The 20823-nt window shown below is 38.2% G+C and overlaps 1 protein-coding gene across 1 annotated transcript in view; it reads right to left on the reverse strand.

Moving 5' to 3' along the window:
• The window catches only part of PKHD1 (PKHD1 ciliary IPT domain containing fibrocystin/polyductin), a 714107-nt gene extending 696090 nt beyond the window's left edge, over positions 1 to 18017 (reverse strand). The window contains exons 1-4 of the mRNA XM_044005152.1: positions 17880 to 18017; positions 13479 to 13556; positions 7290 to 7434; positions 1204 to 1312 (exon numbers count right to left, since the gene is read on the reverse strand). Coding sequence (XP_043861087.1) covers positions 1204 to 1312; positions 7290 to 7434; positions 13479 to 13556; positions 17880 to 17931 — 384 coding nt within the window. The 5' untranslated portion in view covers positions 17932 to 18017. The remainder of the gene's footprint in view (positions 1 to 1203; positions 1313 to 7289; positions 7435 to 13478; positions 13557 to 17879) is intronic.
• Positions 18018 to 20823: the final 2806 nt, after the last annotated feature.

Below are 20823 nucleotides of genomic sequence, written 5' to 3' on the forward strand. Positions count from 1 at the left end.
GGAGCAAGGGAGTGAAGGAAAGGGAAGGGAAGGGAATAATGGAGGGAGGGAGAACTATGGACATATAATATAATACTATTGCAGCACCATATAAGCTCCTCGATGATGGAAATTGTTTCATTTTTGACACAGTGAGATTGCCCCCATTCTATCCTTGGAGAGCCCCCCGAACACTAAGAGGCTAAGTAATTTGCCCAGGATCACACAGCCAGGATGCATCAGAGATAGGATTTGAAATCAGAATTTTAAAAAAAATTTTTAAATCAGATTTTTCTGCTCTGAGGCCCACTGTCTATGCACTATACCATGACAACTCACGAGTAATGATATACAAAATAAATACAAGGTAACTGGAGGGGGAGAGAGGAAGGAACATTTGAGTGGAGTCAAGCAAAGTAAAAGGTAGCCCTGGAGCTGTGGATTTTGAAGGAATCAAGATTCTAAGAGGGAGAGGTGAGGAAGAAACTGATTTTCAAACACTGAGCAAAGGCACTGGCTATGTTTGGTCTGAAGGCCCTGACTTGCTGACATCCCCTTTATTTACAAAACATTATGTGAGGGGCAGCTAGGTGGCGCAGTGGATAGAGCACCAGCCCTGGAGTCAGGAGTCCTGAGTTCAAATCCCGCCTCAGACACTTAAAACTTACTAGCTATGTGACCCTGGGCAAGTCACTTAACCCCAATTGCCTCACTTAAAAAAAAAAAAAAAACAGAAACAAAACAAAAAAAAATGTTATGTGAGTCAGGAAATCAAGGAGGAAAGCACCTTGCTATACTACAGGATGGCTCCCAGAAGAACAATTTCTATAACAAGAACAACATTGTAGAGCTGAATAACATGGAATGGCTCAAGACTAATGATGAAGCATGCTACCCACCTCCTGAAAAGAATGGATGTATTTAAGATACAGAATGAAACATATTTTAATGTAAATGCTGGAATTTATTTTGCTTGACTATGGATGTCACATAGATTTGTTTGTTTGTTTTTTCTTCCCCAATGGTCAAGGGAGAGTTGGAGATACAATACATTTTTGTCAATTGAAAAAAAATAAAGGTTTAAAATAATAAAAATGTATATTTTTTTGGCAATAAATATGAGACCTTGGCCCTCTCCTAAAGCAGATGTTTTTTAGCTTATTCTGTAGGATAAAATACTATGGACAGCACCCATACACCAAATCCTTCCATCCAAGAATTTACCTTGAAAGTACAGTTATCCCAGGAACCTTCACTCAGATTGCTGAGCACCTGCCCACCAGAACGAACTTCCAGATAGTGCAGGCCTTCCTGCATCTCCCACTGTAGAGGCCTGAAAATGAAAATACAGCAATTGCTTGCAAGTGAATTATAAAGCAGGATCTTCTGAGTCACCACTTCTAATTTCCTCATCTATTCATCAGACAATGCCAGAACGTATCTATATTTTACTTTTTAATTCATTACATGCTTTTAGTGATTTTAATTAATAGAATTTTAAAAGGTTGTATGGGGGTTTTAGTTTTGTTTATTTTTACCAGCAAGAGGATGATTAGAAATGAAAAGAGGTGGCTAGAAAACAAAATCACCTTAAAATAATCAAATCAAACTGTTCTCTGTACACATAGTGCTCAATGTTTCCCCCCTCATCATCTGTAAACTCCAGAGGTAGATGAAAGCATGCTTCAGAATCATAAACCTTCAGCAGAGCAGAGCAGTTTGTTGCTATGGTGATCCTGCCCCAGCACTTTTTGGCTCTCTCACTATACTGAACTCCAGAGCTGACCTCTATTTACATGATGATTTTCCAAAGGCAAGAAGGACCCAGCTGGGAGTTCAGCGGCCTGAGTAACTGATTGGTTGGCCAGAGTTAGCTAGGTGAGAAGCAATAAGGAAGTGGAATGAGATTCTTCTCCTCTCTTGACCTGATAGGGCAATGGATCTGCCCTCTCAAGAGAGGAGGACAGTATCATTGCCTCATCCAGAGAAAGAACTGAAATTTTATTATACCTTAGGAAAAATGATGTCCAAAACATAGTCTATATTCTCTTATTGAACACATTAGACTTGCCAGAGTTTTATCTAGTTTTCTTTGTTTTAACCATTACCTAAATGTAGCAAAACATCTTTTTTCTATTAGATAGCTATTAGACTAGAATAACAAAAATATGAAAAAATAATAAAAATTCAGTAGTGGACTGTCGTGATCCAACAGATACTTATACATTATCATTGGCACTGCAGACAGGTAAAAATATTTTGAAAAGAAGTATAACAGTATGTAGTGGGTCATTAGATTTTTTTTAATTTAATTTAATTTGGGGAGTGATACATTTTAAATTACAAACTGTGTCACTCGTTTCCACACTAGAGAAGAGCACCATTTGACATAAATATGTGTGTGTGTGTGTGTGTATGCAAAACTGTACTATGCATACTTCTATTTTTCTGTTCTTTCTCTGGAGGTGGGTAGCATCTTCCTTCATAGATCCTTTGTAGCTGATTTGAGCATTTATAATACTAAGAATAACTTAGTCATTAATAGTTATTCTTTGAACAATATTGCTGTTACTATATGCAATGTTCTCTTGGTTCTGCTTATATGGATACTACCTTGGACACAGTCAACATTTCATTGCTAGGATTCTACTCCAAAATAATAATAATAATAATAATAATAATAGGAATAAAAAGACACATCTGTACAAAATATTCAAAGATGCTCTGTGTGTAACAACAATAGAAACAACCTATGAGTCCAGGAATTGCAGAACTGACATAATTGGGGAATAGTAAGATAATAACATATCATGGAATCACAAAAATATGAAGCATACAAGGAAATACATAAAGACCTAGAGGAGTTGATGCAAAACAAATGCACAATTGTATATATCCTGACTATAATTATTGTTGTTGTTGTTTGTTCTTTAAGAGGACCATGACATTATAGGGAGGTGATGTCATGATCTGCAGTGAATTGGATTTAAGTGAGGGAGGGCTGTGCAAGGTCACCAACCTCACTCTCTCCTCCAGAGTCATCTGGGTCCAGGAGCAAGATATATATCAGGATGACTGGAAATGGTCTCGGATGTTTAAGGCAATTGGAGTTAAGTGACTTGCCCAGGATCACACAGCCAGTAAGTATATAAAGTGAGATTTGAACTCAGGTTCTCTTCACTCCAGGGCCAGCACTCTATCCACTATGCCAACAAGCTGCCCCAGTAGTGAAAACTTTTTGAAGTAAGGAATATTTCCTTTTTACCTTTGTATCCCCATTGCTTAGTGCAGTGTTTTATTTAATCAATGTTTGTTATGTTCATAGGATTGACACTAAAATATTGATTAAATTTTAACAAGTAGCCTTTTGTGACAACCTCAGGCTTCATAGATGTTTGCCTCTTAATTCCTCTAGCATTTGTATTCAATACCATGAAATTTAGGATTTAAATATATGTTGTATTATATTCTTCACTATGGGTAGCCAGGTGGCACAATGGTTGGAGTGTTGGGCCTGGAGTCAGAAAGAATCATCTTCCTGAGTTCAAATCTGGCTTCAGACACTTACTACCTGTGTGACCCTGGGCAAGTCACTTCACCCTGTTTGCTTCAGTTTCCTCATCTGTAAAATGAACTAGAAAAAGAAAGTGACAAACCACTCCACTACTTTTTGCCAAGAAAATCCCAAATGGGATCATAGAGAATCCAACATGATTGAGATGACTGAACAACAAAATTCTTCACTCAATTTCATGTCTTATCTCTCTTTCCAAACAATGTCTCATATTTTACTTCTATCATATACAGTTTAGAACTATGCTTGCTAGACTGGTAACAGGCATTCGGTTAATACTTGCTAATGGATTAATAAACAAAGGTTCTTGCTTTGCAGAAGCTGAAAATGGATATACGCATTGGATTACTGGGAAGCAATACCCCAGATTAGCATTACCTCTCCTTTGTCCTGCCTATGCCTGTCCATTTTTTCATCTATGTCCTTGTCCCGAGTGAATTCTATAACCCACAGAAGGCAATGAACTCCTCTGTTGTAAAAAGCCCTTCACATCCTGGCTTCAGATTTTTCACACATCATTCACTTTTGTATGTGTTATGTTCCAGTCAAACTGGTCTACTCATTGTTCCCTGGAATTTGAACCATATTCCTTTCTCATTTGGATAGATTATCTGTCCCTTATGCATTCCCTTCTCACCTCTGCCTCTTCGAATCCCTAGCTCTCTTCAAGGTTCAATTCATGTATAAGGAAGCATTTCCTGATCCTGGTTAGTTGCTAGTCATTTTCCCCTCCATAGATTTTGTGTGTATGTGTGTGTATTCTTACCTATTTACATATAATATTCCATGCTATAGAATATAAGCTCCTTGAGGGTAGGGACTATTTCCCACTTTCCCTTTGTATGTCCAGTGTCAGTGGGACAGCTAGGTGGCACAGTGGATAAAGTGCTGGGCCTGAATTCAGGAAGGCCCATTTCCCTGAGTTCAAATCTGGCCTCAGCAGTTTTCAGATGAAGAAGTCAAAGCTATCTATTGTCATATGAAAAAATGTTCTAAATCACTATTGATTAGAGAAATACAAATTTAAACAACTCTGAAGTACCACCTCATACTTATCAGATTGACTAATATAAAAAAAGGAAAATAATAGATGTTGGAGAAAATGTAGAAAAATTGGAACACTAATGCATTGTTGGTGGAGTTGTGAACTGATCCAACCATTCTGGAGAGCAATTTGGAACTACGCCCAAAGGGCTATGGAAGTGTGCATACCCTTTGACCCAATAATACCACTACCAGATCTGTATCTCAAAGAGATCATAGAAAAGGGAAAAGGACCCACATGTACAAAAATATTTATAGTAGCTCTCTTTGTGGTGGCAAAGAATTGGAATTGGAGAATAGCTGAACAAGTTGTGATATATGAATGGAATACTATTGTACTATAAGAAATGATGAGCAGGCAGATTTCAGAAAAACCTGGAAAGACTTAAATGGACTGATACTGAGTGAAGTGAGCAGAACCAGGAGAACATTGTACACAGTTACAGCAGCATTGTGTGATGATCAGCTATGAGAGATTTAGCTCTTATCAGCAATACAATGATCCAAGACAATTTCAAAGGACCCATGATGAAAAATGTTCTCCACATACAGAAAAAGAATTGTGGGATCTGAATGAAGATTGAACCATACTATTTTTACTTTTTGTGTTGTTATTTTTTTTTGAGGTTTTTCCCTTTTGTTCTGATTCTTTTTTCACAACATGCCTAATGTGGAATTATGTTTAATGTGATTGTTCATATATAACCTATGTCAGATTGTTTTCTGTCTTCTGGAGAGAGAACGGAAGGGAAGGAGGGAGAAAAATTTGGAATGCAAAATCTTATAAAAATGAATGTTGAGGGGCAGCTAGGTGGCGCAGTGGATAAAGCACCAGCACTGGATTCAGGAGGACCTGAGTTCAAATCTGACCTCAGACAGTTGACACTTACTAGCTGTGTGACCTTGTCACTTAACCCTCATTGCCCCACCAAAAAAAAAAAAAAATGAATGTTGAAAACTATCTTTACATGTAACTGGAAAAAAATACTATTAAATCTGGCCTCAGATACTTATAACTGTATGACCCTGGGCAAATCACTTAACTCTTCTGGCCTCATTTCCTCATTTTTAAAATGAGCTAAAGAAGGAAATGACAAACTACTTCAGTATCTCTGCCAAGAAAATCCCAAATGGGATCACAAAGAGTCAGATATGACTGAAAAACAACTGAACAATGCCTAGTGAATACAATGCCTAGTACATAGTAGGTCCTGCTTCTTGGATTTAACTGGATTGCATTGGAGCATAATCAATATAAAATGTCTCACATATAGTAGGTATTTAATATATTTTTGCTGAATTACATTTAACTGAATCTAGCATAGAAAACCTGTAGTCCAAGGATTATTCTCTATGATAGTACCTTAAGGAAACAATTCTTTTTTGTTTTGTTTTGGGGTTTCTTGAACAGTAAAAACAGTTACAGGGAATGGTTTCTTTAAACTACTAATTATTATTTTTATATACTATGCCTTGGGCCATATTAAGTAAATCAAGAACCAGGGAAAACTTTATCAGTTGGTAGAAATTTTACCAAGCCTGCCAAATCATATGAAACTCCTTAGCAAATCCATTCTCCACTGTACATTCTGCTACAAAACTCAGAAAACTGAAGAATAAACCATTTTCCTTTCCTGTCAATCAGTTTCTTGGCTTTGAGACCATATACCGTCATAACACATAGTCAGAACAATGATCTCTTCCTGATGGGTGAGAAATCAAGGTCACAAACAATCACAAATCAAGGTCACAAACAATCACAAAGGGTACCATTTGTAGAAATATTACTAACCACAGATTTCAAACTCCATCCTCCACAGCCTAGCCAAAAACATGCAACACTTTAAAGAATGACTAGGTTGTCATGGTCTCCCTTATATCATCAATTCATTCAATAAATATTTATTAAGCACTTACTGTATACAAAACACTACAGGAGATAGATACAAAGATAAATAAGCCATTATTCCTACCTTTGTTGAGGATACCTTCTAGAAGGGGAGCTCAAACAGATGCACAGATAACCATAATACAAATTAGAATGGTATTGATACATCATGCTATGAGTCTAGATGGTTGAAAGGGTCAGAGGATTCTTTATGCACATGACATTTGAGCTCAGACATGAAAGATAAATAAGATTTCAATAAATGGAGATAGGGTTAAAGGGGGTAGTGAGAAGGATCTTGGTGTCAAGGTATAAAAGTACAAAAGCTGTTCAGGCCATGGTAAATAGCTTATTTTGGCAGAACATATAGGCCATGCCATAAGATAAGGCTAAAGGGGTCGATGGGAGCCAGAATGTAGAGAGCCTTTGAATGCCAGGCCTGGGGATTTAGGCTATATTCAATAGGTGATTGGGAACCATTGAAGGCTTTTGAACAGTAGAATGATATAAGTCATGTATTAGGAAGCTTAATCTCATAGTGATGTGTACAGTGATTTAGAAGAAGAGATAACTGGAAAAGGACTTGCAAATAACAATGAGGGGTAAACAGGAGAGAGAAAGACTGCTGACTCTTTGGGGTAGTAGGTTTTACCCATCCCAATCTTTAAATAAAAAGTGACCAAGGATACTTTAAGAAGCCAGAAACTATATTTCCAGTGCTAAAACCTACTCTAGAAAAACAGTGCTGTGCTCAGAAAAACTACTATCATTTCTTCCTCCTTGGCTTGTGATATGAGACCATACCTGGTTTGGCATCTCACAACTGAGAGATCTTCATAAACAGGCGAGATGTCACAAGGGACGGATGGCAGCCATGGAAATTCCACATTCACCAGATTTATCTCCAACTGAGAGCCATTGGTGGGATAAAGGAGATTCCACTCTAAACCTAAACACCCAGTGCATCAAATGAAAAATCTCATTAAGCTACTCAATATTAACACCAGTCAGGTAACAAAATCATGATAATCTATAAAGGAGATTTCAAGAGCACAGAGGGTTGTGAACTCGGGAAGGGGTTCTGACACCTTAAATTATAACTCTTCCAATCTAGGTATATAAAAGAAAAAAATCACCTTTTTTATTAATGGGGGGGGCAGGGAGAGAGATCAGATCTATAATTTCACTCATGTTGGAAATTCCCTTGACCAAGTCAGATCCATGGCTGGCTCTGTTTGACATTTAAATCCCTTCATAAACCTGCCCCTTGTAACGATTGGAATGACGGCACCTGCTGGATACTTACTGTAGAAGAGTTCTGCCCATGAAGCGAAGGTCTTTGAGGGCAAGACCAGGAGTCTTTTCTTTGGGAGGAAGTGACGCGGACTAGTGGGAGGAGGAAGGAAGAGACTGGCGCTGACTCTGGGGCTCTTTCCTGAGGACGCTGGCGGAGAAGGGAGCTAGAAATGTGCTCTCCCTTTAATAGATAGGAATCTGGGCCTTTCTCTCTCTCTTTACCAAATTCTTATTCTCCTTAATAAATGCTTAAAAGTCTAACTCTTGCTAAAGCTTATAATTTATTGGCGACCACTCATTAGATATTTTAGACAGTTTAGCTAGAATTTTAGCCCTTAACAGATGGCTGACCACGAAGAGGAAAGCTGAACCTCACTTCTGATCTTCCGGTTGGGTAAGAAATTTTCCCTACCCTAACCCTTTAAATCTTAAGTACTGCTGAATTGCCTGGTGTTTTCCCTTTAAATTTTTTCAAATGGACCTTTTAAACTCCCTAATTATCCTATTTTTGATTTTAGTCTGTTTAACCAGACAAATGGGAGATAAGATCATGTTAATGCTTTGTTTTTGTGGATTTTCTATTTTTCTTTTTATTTTTGTTAGAAGAGCCAGCAATGTACTCCCACAAAGAAATATCTCCCCCTCTCCCAACCATGCTTTTTCAGAGAAACCTGAAGAGATTCCTGCAGCTTTTCCCAGTTCTAACACTAATTGTTGCTCTAATTTTGCATGCCTGGAGGCAATGACCCACCCTCTAGAAGCTTTTAATCCCCTAGCACCTGGAGGCAAAGTGGGGGAAGAGGAATCCAGGCCTGAGTTCAAAATCAAGTCTGATTCAAATTGCTCTGGTCCCTCCCCTCCTCTCCAGACCCCACCCTCTACTCCTCCTATGGCCAAGCCCATAGCTTCCCCTGCCTGGGAAGTCCAGAGATCTAATGCTCATGCTCAACTTTCTCTAACTACATTTACAGCTTCAGGCTCAGCCCTTTCCCAGCCTGGCTATGCTTCTGAGACAACCTTAGAAAACCCTTTAAATTCCAGATATGCTCGTTTTGTTCATAATTTTGCTAACCTGCTTTTGTCTTTCATTAGTAATCTTATAAAGCATTTGTATGGTGAAAAGACTGACAGACAATATAGAGGGGTTAAAGAAGAAAAACTTAAGCTGAATAAGAATGACAATCATCACCATAGTTCAAGACTCCGCTTCTTTTGCCATGGAAGGGTATATATTTTACAGAAATGTAGAAGTAAGCAGCAAGGTATTGATATGAGTATTGGGGATTTTAGATATCGGAATCAAAAGTGTTCTGAATTCACTCAGAGTGATAGTATCAGTTCAGAGGTTACATAGGATTTCTATGCTATTACATATACATTTTGAAATTAATGGTATGGGTTTATTTTCATAGAGATTTTCAGGCTTTTGAGATTGTGTCTTATACTTAGTTTTTAAAACAAGGAGAATATTTGTAAAAACTTTTTAGTCATGTGATCAAGTTTATATTTTATAATACTCTTATTAATATTAAATTTATGCTCATGTAGATTTCCTTAGTTTGAATTTCACTGTTTTTTATTGTTCCATGTGTATTTTCTTCTATTCATTTATCTAATTTTAAAAAATTGAGAGATGGTTTTGATTTCATAATACAATGTTAATTCTAGGAGTATTGTGCTCCCATATTCTGAGTTGTTTGTTTTTGTTATTTTTTCTCAACTGATTATTTGATCAAACTCTTTAAAGCATTTCCCTGGCAAATTGTTTGCCATGGCAAGTGTAAATTGATTCTAGGAGTATTATTTTTGATAAGCATATTCCAAAAAAAAAAAGAGAGGAACATTTGTAAAAGTTGTCTTTGAGATTGTGTTGTGCTTTAACTTGTATTCAAATATGTTCTGATTTTTCACAAAAGTAATTGTATACTAAGTAAAAAAAAGGGGTATTATTTGAAATTGTTGCATAATTATATATTATATTCTGAGTCAAGATGTATTCACATTTTTTGCAATCATTTATTATCCTCAATTTTTAAATCCATATGAGACTTGGATTATGGGAATTTATCATTTAAGACATTAATTGCCTTTATTCTGAGTTATCAGATGACAGTTGGCCAAGATGCCATCCAATCACAAGAGGAATACATGCAAGAGCAGACACTGAACTGTCACATGAGGGGAGACATGCATGAAGTCAAGGTATGGCCGAGGGAACGGCTTTTGACTAATGTTGAGGTTGGATTCTCTTGGTTTAATATTTTATTCTCTTTTTCCCCACAATATTGTACAGATGGCTGGAAGTATTCATCCCACCCATCTCATTTCTACACCTGGCTTCTATGCTCCCTCCTATATGCCTGATGCCATGGACATCTCAATCCCATGTATCTGATTAAGTCTGACTCAGTTTCCTCCAATATGTTCGGTGGCATGGACATATATTCCATCCACCTATTTTAGACCTGGCATACTGCATGGGCAGTATATATTGCTCAAGTGTGGGAATGCTCATATCCCATCATTTCTCTGTTCTTTTATGGTAACCCCCATAATTATCTCAGGTGTCATGATAAATACAGTGTTGAATTTGGCCTTGACACCTGTTACCAATTATATTAGATTTTTTAATTTCTCATAATGGCATGAGGATAATTAGGCAGATGATGCAAAAAGTGATGAAACAAAGATAAAAAATTATTTTTAATAATTAATATCGCAGCAATTGTCTTCTCAATTACCCTCCATAAGGGGGGGACTATAGTAATATTATAATTTTAAAGAATGGTTCAATTTTTGTTTTATTATATGTTTCATGTGTAACAACTAAGATTCTGAATTCCCTTAGACATGTTTTTGAAAACTTTCATTGTTTGATTTGATTATTGACAAAGCTATTTTAAAGTTGTGTTAAGCTCAATTTTGTAGGAAATTTCCTGGCTAATTACCAGCATCCACACATCAACCCCTGAAAAGACTTCCATTCCACGACTACACCTAGAGGACATCTGAGAAAAGACTTTCAGAGACTTTAAATGAACAGTTTTGATTTGTTGTTTTTGTTGTTTTTTTTCTCTTTCTGTTATAATATACACCATCTGTAACATGTATTCTCTGCAGAGGCCCTCCCTTTGCAAGACTAATGTCAAAGCGTCGGTTCATGAGGACAAAAAAAAAATCGCCCCTCTGGACAAAACTTTCCTCTCTTCCTTTTCTATATTGTTGTTCACATATTATTAGTTAGCAATAGTTATTATATTGTTTTTACTGTTCCATCAAGGAAACATTTTGTTTCTTGAGGAACAACAGGGGGGACTGTAACGATTGGAATGACGGCACCTGCTGGATACTTACTGTAGAAGAGTTCTGCCCATGAAGCGAAGGTCTTTGAGGGCAAGACCAGGAGTCTTTTCTTTGGGAGGAAGTGACGCGGACTAGTGGGAGGAGGAAGGAAGAGACTGGCGCTGACTCTGGGGCTCTTTCTTGAGGACGCTGGCGGAGAAGGGAGCTAGAAATGTGCTCTCCCTTTAATAGATAGGAATCTGGGCCTTTCTCTCTCTCTTTACCAAATTCTTATTCTCCTTAATAAATGCTTAAAAGTCTAACTCTTGCTAAAGCTTATAATTTATTGGCGACCACTCATTAGATATTTTAGACAGTTTAGCTAGAATTTTAGCCCTTAACACCCTCTAACTCTCCGATGTTCTGATACATTATACCCAACCCCAGCCCACCCCACCCACTCTGGGATGCATCAGAATTTGACTTATCAATGTTCCTCAGACAAGGCACTCCATCTCTAGACTCTGATCACATTCACAGGTTATTCCCCATTACTGGAATGCTCTCCCGCCTCATTTCCGCTTCCTGACTTCCTTTAAGCCCCAGCTAAAATCCTTTTTTTTTTTTGGTGGGGCAATGAGGGTTAAGTGACTTGCCCAGGGTCACACAGCTAGTATTTGAAGTCAAATTTGAACTCAGGTTTGGTGCTCTATCCCCTGTGACACAAAGTAGGTGCTTAATAAATGTTCATTGACTATGTAATTTGTACTCTTAGGTTCCTGGGCATGCTAAGAGGTTAAATGACTAGTCTAAAATCCCACAATCAAATCCTTTCAGAGGCAGAACTAGAACCCAGGTCTTCTAGACTCCAAGACAAGCCCTTTATTCACTACACCCCTTTGCTTCTCAATAAATCATTCCTAATAAGAATTATTCAACATTTACAACCAGCTCATATTTCTATTATCACTTTAAGGCTTACAAAATGCTTTCCCAAAACAACCTTATGGAGTAAAAAGTACCATCATAATTATCCCCACACACACACACACACACACACACACTTTTTTTTCAGATACAGATACTGAGGCTTGGAAAATTTGTTGATTTGCCGAGCTGTGGTTATCGGAGGTAGTAAGTGTCAAAGTTGGGTTTCAGACCTTCAGGTCTCCCCTGACCTAAATATTCTATCTATACTGCCTTTCACAAGGACCAAATGAGATGGCATATGCAAAGCTTTTTGCAAACCTGAAAATGCTATATAAATGCAAGTTATTACTATTAAATGCTGCTCTATAGAAAGCACTTTGCAAACCTGAAAGTGCGCTATCCATATGAGTTCCTATTAATATCATAATTACAGAACACTTTATTGTATTTTCTCCTTCGGTCCTCAAAAGAACCCTGTAAAGGAGGAGGCATATGCATCATTACCCCCATTTTACAGAACATAAAATGGAGGTTTAAAAAAGTCAGGATCATACAACTAGTAAGCAGAGGAATTAGGGTTCAGTCTCAGAACTTAGAGCCCCAAATCTTGAAGCTTTTAAGTGCCTTATGAAGTTACATTAACCCATTTAAGTCACTTGTCAACTATAACAGACGATAGCTATTAGTCTAAATTATGGTTTTAGGTTTAAAAGAACACAAGAATTGTCTTTTCTTACCAAAGGACCTATTGCATGATCCTGGTCCATAGGGAATGTGTATCAGGCACGTATTAAAGACAGGAGTCAGAATGTAGATACATGCGTGTTCTTGTTGAGTCGTTTCAGTCGTGTCCAACTCTCTGTGACCCCATTTGGGGTTTTCTTGGCAAAGACACTGGAGTAGTGTGCCATCTCCTTCTCCAGTTCACTTTACAGGTATTGTTGTTTGTCTTTCATTCTCGAACAGGACCTTGACATTGGGGTGATATCATGACTTGCACTGAATTGGATTTAAGTGAGGGAGGTCTGTACAAGGTCACCAACCTCACTCTCTCCTCCAGAGCCATCTGGATCCAGTGGCAAGATATATATCACAATGACTGGAGATCGAGCCAGATGTTTAAGGCAATTGGAGTTAAGTGACTTGCTCAAGGTCACACAGCTAGTAAATGTCTGAGATGAGATTTGAACTCAGGTCCTCCTGATTTCAGGGCCAATGCTCTAGCCACTGCCCCACCTAGCTGTCCCAGATATAGGCACAATTTGTTATAAATGTCCTTCCCCTCACGCTTCCCAGTTCTGGCAAATCCACATGTACAGGTAGAAAAAAGTAATCTGACCTTCAGACTCCCTGTCCTCTTCTTCTCATATCCTAGGTTAGGTATTTTCTCTATGTTACTAGTACTTAAATACGCTAACATCAGATAGGAAAGGAAATACAAAGTGCTATTTCCTCTAAGACTTCAAGCCTCTGAGACCCACTTACCATCAAATACAATGGTGATCCATGTTCCTCCAGCAATGCTGCCCTCTTCAGGTATGATATGCCAACTCCTACAAGATGCTGAAAACAAGCAAGAGAAACATTGGAACAGAGGCCAGTTCAGTCCATCATTTATCTTATCTCTCTCAAAATCTATGATTCTAAGATGATTAGACATCTTGCCCTAGACAGGAGAATAGACAATTTTCTCTGCTTTGTCTTCCTGGCATGCACTCAAATCCCTCTTCCATTCATATGATCATAGATTTAGAGTTAGACATGACCTTAAAAAGGCATCTAGTCTGATGCCCTAAATTGACAGATAAGGAAACAGAAGTTCAGAAAGGTTAAGTGACTTGTTCACTTAATACTTTTGAAATTAAGCTTACTCTTGAGGGAGCTGGATAACACAGTGGATAGACAACTAGACCTGGAGTCAGAAAGACCTGCATTCAAATCTGGCCTCAGAAACTTATGAACTGTGTGACCCTAGGCAAGTCACATAACCTTTGCTGGCTTCAGTTTCCTCATCTGTAAAGTAGGAATAAAAATAGGACCCTCCACATTGTTGTGTGGATCAAATGAGATGATCCTTATAAAGCCCTTAGTGCAGTGCCTGGCAGAGTAAATGCTCTATAAATGTGCATTCCTTTTCTTTCCCCTTGCTCAAAGTGACTCAGCTGGTGACAGAGCTAGGATTCAAACCCAGTCTTCCAATTCCAAACTCAGTATTCTTTCCACTACACCATACTGCCTTCCATTGTAAAATAAAGACCCTGGCCTCTGGAAGGGCACAGCAGTTGTGTACAAGCCCAGTAAGATCCTTGAGGGCAGGGACTTTCATGTGTTTTTTTTGTTTTGTTTTGTAGCCCTAGGGCCTGGTCTGATCCCTAGAACAAAGCACAGTTATCCCTTCCACATCATGACTTTATCCATTGCAGTTTTGCTATATCTCAAGTAAGCATAAGAAATCAAATGGGAATTGGGGGTGGGGAGTTTTGTGGTAGCCACCGATGACATGGGAAGCACAGCAGATGACAAAGAAAAAGTTTAGAAACTCAGAAATGCACAAAAACATATATGAAGTATAATATCATATTTTATCCTTTAATACTATAATAATTCAGACTTATTCTCTGGTAGAAAGGGAAGGTCAAAAAATTTATACAGATTTTCTGGATCGTGGGGGTGGCGGACATAATTCTAACCCCTGAGATGTGGAAGGGATAACTCTAATGTTCATCAAGTCCTGCCCATAAACAGCTATAAAACTTTGCCTATGACTTCAATGACAGTCTTTGGTTGTCTGTTGTCCAAGAACCAGACTAGTTAAGTTCAGAGAACCTCATCACCAGACAGGTCACATAGCAATGAATTTGTCAACCACAGTATCCTCAAAGAGGGGCAGCTAGGCGATGCAGAGGATTAGAATGACAAGTCCAAAGCCAAGAATACTCATCTTCCTGAATTCAAATCTGGCCTCAGATGTTTACTAGCTGTGTGACTCCTGACAAGTCTTTTAACTGTTTGCTTCAGTTTCCTCATCTGTAAAATGAGGTAGAGAAAGAAATGGAAAAATGCTTCATTATTTTTGCCAAGAAAACCCCAAAAGGGACCACAAAGAGTCAGACACAACTGAACTAACTAAATATCAACCAAAAAAATTCTCAAAGAACATCTGCTAAGCCATAGGGGGATTGCAATCTACATCAATAGAGTATTTACACTAAGAAAATCACGACATGTAAATATTGAAGTAAGTTCCTTTTAGCAATATTTTCCCCAAACTATGCTTCTATGACATACTCTTTCACTGGGCTCTATTATGTCCATCACATTTCTTTGCTATGCCACTTATTTCCGAATTACAGGGGAATTCTTTTTTGGCAAGGCAATGAGGGTTAAGTGACTTGCCCAGGGTCACACAGCTAGTAAGTGACAAGTGTCTGAGGCCTAATTTGAACTCAGGTCCTCCTGAATCCAGGGCCGGTGCTCTTTTCACTGCACCACCTAGCTACCCCCCAGGGGAATTCTTTTTTTTTTTGGTAGGGCAATGGGGGTTAAGTGACTTGCCCAGGGTCACACAGCTAGTAAGTGTCAAGTGACTGAGGCTGGATTTGAACTCAGGCCCTCCTGAGTTCAGGGCTGGTCTTTTATCTGCTGCCACCTAGCTGCCCCCCCCCCCCCAGGGGAATTCTTAAATTGATCTTGTATCCAACTCTTCCACTTGGCCTACCCCTCCTTTGCTCCACTTAGGCTGGATCCCTCCCCACCAACTCTGTCAGTAAATGGACTCCTAAGTTTCATTAACTTTACCCCCCTCTGTCCTACAATTCAAAGTCATTTTTTTCTAGTCTTACCTATCTTTTCTAGAAAGAGGATGGCTAACGTTCTTAAATTTCATTTTATTTTTCAACAGATAAGCAGTTATTGTTTTCTCTTCCACCCAATCCCCAATTTAAGAGAAAAAAGCCCTACTTGTAGCAAATATGTATAATCAAGCAAGAACAAATTTCCACATTATTCATTCCCAATGTATTTCTAATCCATCTGGAATCCATCACCTCTCTGTCAAGAAGTGGGTGGCACACTTCATCAGTATTACTTTGTAATTGTGATTGATCATTGTATTGATCAGAAATATCACATTTTTCAAAATTCATTGGTTTTACAATATTGTTGTTGTTGTTTTGGTTCTGCTTATTTTATTCTATGTCATTTCATACAAGTCTTCCCAGTTTTCTCTGAAACCCTAGAGACCAAGGCTTAGAACACAACTAGAACTTTCTTGGTCGTTTTTGATGATATGAAATTGTTGTCTATTTCAGAATTGTCAAAGGGCAATCTACGCCACTCTCAGATATGGTAGAGGAGAAGAAATTATATTATTGAACTCCAGGTATTTCTGCACCAAGGAACCAAGAAAGGTGCAAAGGTCGATCTAAATGACAAAAAGGATGTGAGAATGGGTTTGACTAATTGAAGGCAAACATCGACTAATTTCTAGCAAAGGAAGAAAGACCATAAGCACAGAGATAGAGAAATCAGAGAACTTTGAAATAGTTACCTAGAAAAAAAATCTTGCCCAATATATAAGCCCCCTCCAAAATGTCCATTCTTGGCTTAAATAACTTCAGTCATAGTGAACTCATTATTTTATGAGTCCATTACATTTGTAGATGTTATCTATCATATCTATTATCAATAAAGCCTTATTTATACTCAGGCAAAATGTACCTTCCCATAACTTCTATCCATTACTCCTAGTATTTCTCTGGAGCTAAACAAAATAATTCTAATCCCCAATCCAAAAATAACCTTTTAAATAGTGGAAAATATCTATCATGTCCCTCCCTCAAGTCTTTTCTTATCCATATTAAATATCACTACTTCCTTCAAACATTCTACCTATAATATGGTTTCCAAATTCCTCATTAATCTCTCTGCTCTCCTCTGGCTGTTCTCTTTTGTTAAGGTCCTTCCTAAAACGTAGCTCTCAGAACTGAATACATTATTCAAGAAGTGATCTGCTCACGATGGCATACAGTATAACAATCACCTTTTTTTTTTTTATTCTGGAGCCTACATTTACATGAATGCTCTCCTTAAATTTGAATCTTTTTTTCAATCAGGCTATAAAAGGTGAAAATTTGAGATGAAGTACTTAACCTCATCCAAAATGGAAACCAAAAAGAATTGTTTGGATTAAATCACAGACTCATGGGATCATAGATTTAGACTGAAAAGGAACTTGGATGCTAGTAAATCCAACAACCCTGTCCCCATTTTACAGATAAGAAAATGAAGGCACAGAATAGTTAAATGATTTCCCCAATGTAACACAACTAGAAACTGTCTGAAGTGGGATTTAGAACCTAGGTCCTCTTGATCTCAAGTCCAGTGTTCTCTCCACTATGACATTCTTTCCCACTTTTGATCATTAATCATTGTATCAATATGTTTTAACTTTTGAATTTGACAACCTGTAGTTAAACCCAAATTACAGACAAATTATGATGGTGTTCCGTGTGTAACCATCACAACTGAAAGCAGTTTTGTGGAGTGAAAGAATGAATTACAGACACATTTTCCAGACGCAATATACTTCAAACATAGAACCAAGTAGGAGGGGAAAATGGACCATAAAGTAAGAAAGATAACCATGTACTTCCTTTCACGGATGAGCTACCACATCTAGAATATTGTGAAGGGGATTCTTGAGCTTATATTCCCCCTGGTCACTGATGCCCAAATACATAGTGATAACTCAAAAAGTCACACAGAATCTCACAATAGAAGGTCCATATAGATTGAAACAGTGAATTAAGTGTCCAAATTATCTATTGAGACTTATCATCTGTCAATGTTCATGTATTAGAAAGAATCACACAGTGTCTTACTCACCTGCCAAGAGGAGCATCTCAATACTCATCAGTGAGAGTAGCCAGGTAATCATCTTGTATTCTTAGATGAAACATTCTAAAGTCACTCAGTAATTATAAGCAAGATCCATTTTGATTGAAGTATCATGGTTTCTCTATTCTAAAAAGTGAGGTAAGAAGTTGATATCACAATTTTTCATCATAGTGCCTTAAGCTAGTGCCAAGCAAAAGAAAAAAAAATTCAAATTAGAACATCACCAAAGAGCCTTAGATTTTTCAGGAAGTCCCCAGGCTCTGGGAAAAGAGAATATCTAAATATGTTGGGTATAATTCTATTTGTGATTTGATCTCATATTTGTGAATTAAGTAGCAATAATAACCTCTCTCATGTCATGTTCATTGTGGAGAAAAAATTTCCAGAAGAATTTCTAATGTACAGAGGAAAGGAGAAAGGAGAGAGAGAAAGAGAGAATAAGGAGGAGAGATAGGGACAGAGTGGAAGAGGAGAAGGAGGAGGAAGAGAAGAAGAAGAAGAAGAAGAAGAAGAAGAAGAAGAAGAAGAAGAAGAAGGAGAAGAAGGAGAAGAAGAAAGAGGAGGAGGAGGAGGAGGAGGAGGAGGAGGAGGAGAGAAGGAAGAGAAGGAGAGAGAGGCAAGAAAACAGAGAGAGAAGAGAGAGAAGTAAGATACATCAGAAGATATGAAGAGGGAAAGTTATTTTCAGCTGGGGGAGGAATTGGCATGAAGATCAGACAGAAGACTAAGGATAAAGAAGGGAATAATCATCTGATGGTCTTGACATTCTTTTTGAGAAAAGTCAGTGAAGTCCTCAGGTGAAATAAGAGCTCTATTTTGACAGGACAAAGAATATGTGGGGTTTGGACAATACATACCCATACTTTCCTAGCCATACAAATTTTTATGAAAATAACTTGTGTGTGACAGAGGTAAGGTATATATCACTTATACATGACTTATACATGGTGCAGTGGACTGAGCTGGCCTTGGTGCCAGGAAGTACTGGTTTTAAGTCCCTCTGACACACCCTACCTATATGACCCTAGGCAAGTCACAGCTTCTCAGTGGCTCAGGCCACTCTGTAATGCCCTAATTTGCAGAGCAAATGCTAATCTGCCTTTGTGGAAGTTCCTCACTGGAAACTTCCAACAATGATGAGATCATAGGTGTCAGCAAAACAAAAACAAAAACCACTCCATATCCCACATGAATGTCTTAGTAGGGAACAGGTAGGCTTTTACAAGTAGTAGTCCATAGTGGACCACATCCTTATCTTTAAACAATTCTCTACCTTACAACAGCCTTTCATCCTAGTGCCTACCTCACAGGGTTGTTGTTATGAGGATCAAATGAGATGATATTATAATTTTTGTAAAGTCTTTAGCCCAATGCCTGGAACATGGCAGGTACTTAATAAATGCTTGTTCCCTTCTTCCCCCGCCCCATAGTATTCCCCAATAGACACTGTCTGGTATAGGCAGTCCGGTTCATTAATTATCCATTGAACATGCCATAATTATTCTTAAATCTTGCATATTTAGTCAATCAACAAACATTTATTAAGTGCCTGCTATGTTTTAGCACTGTGCTAAGCATGGGGATACAAGAAAGAGACAAAAGACAACCCCTGCCCTCAATGAATTCACTATTTTTGACCCATGAAAATTCTAAAGATCCTTTTTAGATCCAGCTCAAGTTCTGTCTTCTCCACCCTAACTACTCCAAGTCTTATTGACCTTTCTTCTCTGAACCTTGGGATGCTTACAATTAAACACAGAACTTAGCACTCAAATATTATGTATTGTCATCTTTGTCCATGATAATATGTGACAATACTGGCTGTTTCCTTTTTCAGCCTCAGCACCTCTTAAAAAAACTATCAGGGGAAGGTAGTTGGCACAGTGGATAAAGCACCGACCCTGGATTCAGGAGGACATGAGTTCAAATCCTGACTCAGACACTTAACACTTACTAGCTGTGTGACCCTGGGCAAGTCACTTAACCCTCACTGTCCTGCAAAACAAAAACAAAAACAAACCTATGTTGTTCAGTCATGTCTGACTTTTTGTGACCCCATTTGGGGTGTTCTTGGCAAAGATACTGGAGAGGATTGTCAATTCCTTCTCCAGCTCATTATAGAAATGAGTAACTGAGGCAAATAGGGTTAAGTGATTTAACAAGGGTCACATAGCTAGTAAGTGTCTAAAGCCAGATTTAAAACTCAGAAACATAATTCTTCCTGACTCCAATTCTGGCACTCTGTCCAATGTGCCACCTAGCTGCCTCAAATATCATCTACTAAGTAACAAATGTGATTGTGATTTGCTCTATAGAAGGAGCATCTACATTGACAAAATCCCAGATCTTTGAACCATAGGAGTGGTGGTTTGAGCCAGATTATAGTCTCCATAAGAGGAAAGACCATGTCTTTATTTCTTCCATACTTTTCTGAGGGCATGAAAGCACAGTGATGAAGATATAGTAGATTTTTTTTTTGGTGAGGCAATTGGGGTTAAGTGACTTACCTAGGGTCACACAGCTAGTAAGTGTTAAGTGTCTGAGGCCGGATTTGAACTCAGATCCTCCTGACTCCAGGGCTGCTGCTCTATCCACTGTGCCACCTAGCTGCCCCATATAGTAGATTCTTAATAAATGGGACTCAATTCAATTCAATAAACATATATTAAGTACATAGTATGTGCCAGGCATCGTGCCAAGTGCTGGGGATACAAAAAGGGGTCAAAGATAGTCTTTGACAGCAAGGAACTTACAATCCCAGTGGGGGAGACAACATGGAAACAAATATAAAGCATGCTATATACAGGATAAATAGGAAAATAATTAACAGAGGCAAAGCACTAGAATTAAGAAGGGTTGGGAAAGTCTTCCTGTAGAAGGTGGGATTTCATTTGGAACTTAAAGGAAGTCAGGAGGGCCATTAGTCAGAACA

This window comes from Dromiciops gliroides, chromosome 4 (genome assembly GCF_019393635.1).
Source record: "Dromiciops gliroides isolate mDroGli1 chromosome 4, mDroGli1.pri, whole genome shotgun sequence".
NCBI classification, from domain to species: Eukaryota; Metazoa; Chordata; class Mammalia; order Microbiotheria; family Microbiotheriidae; genus Dromiciops; species Dromiciops gliroides.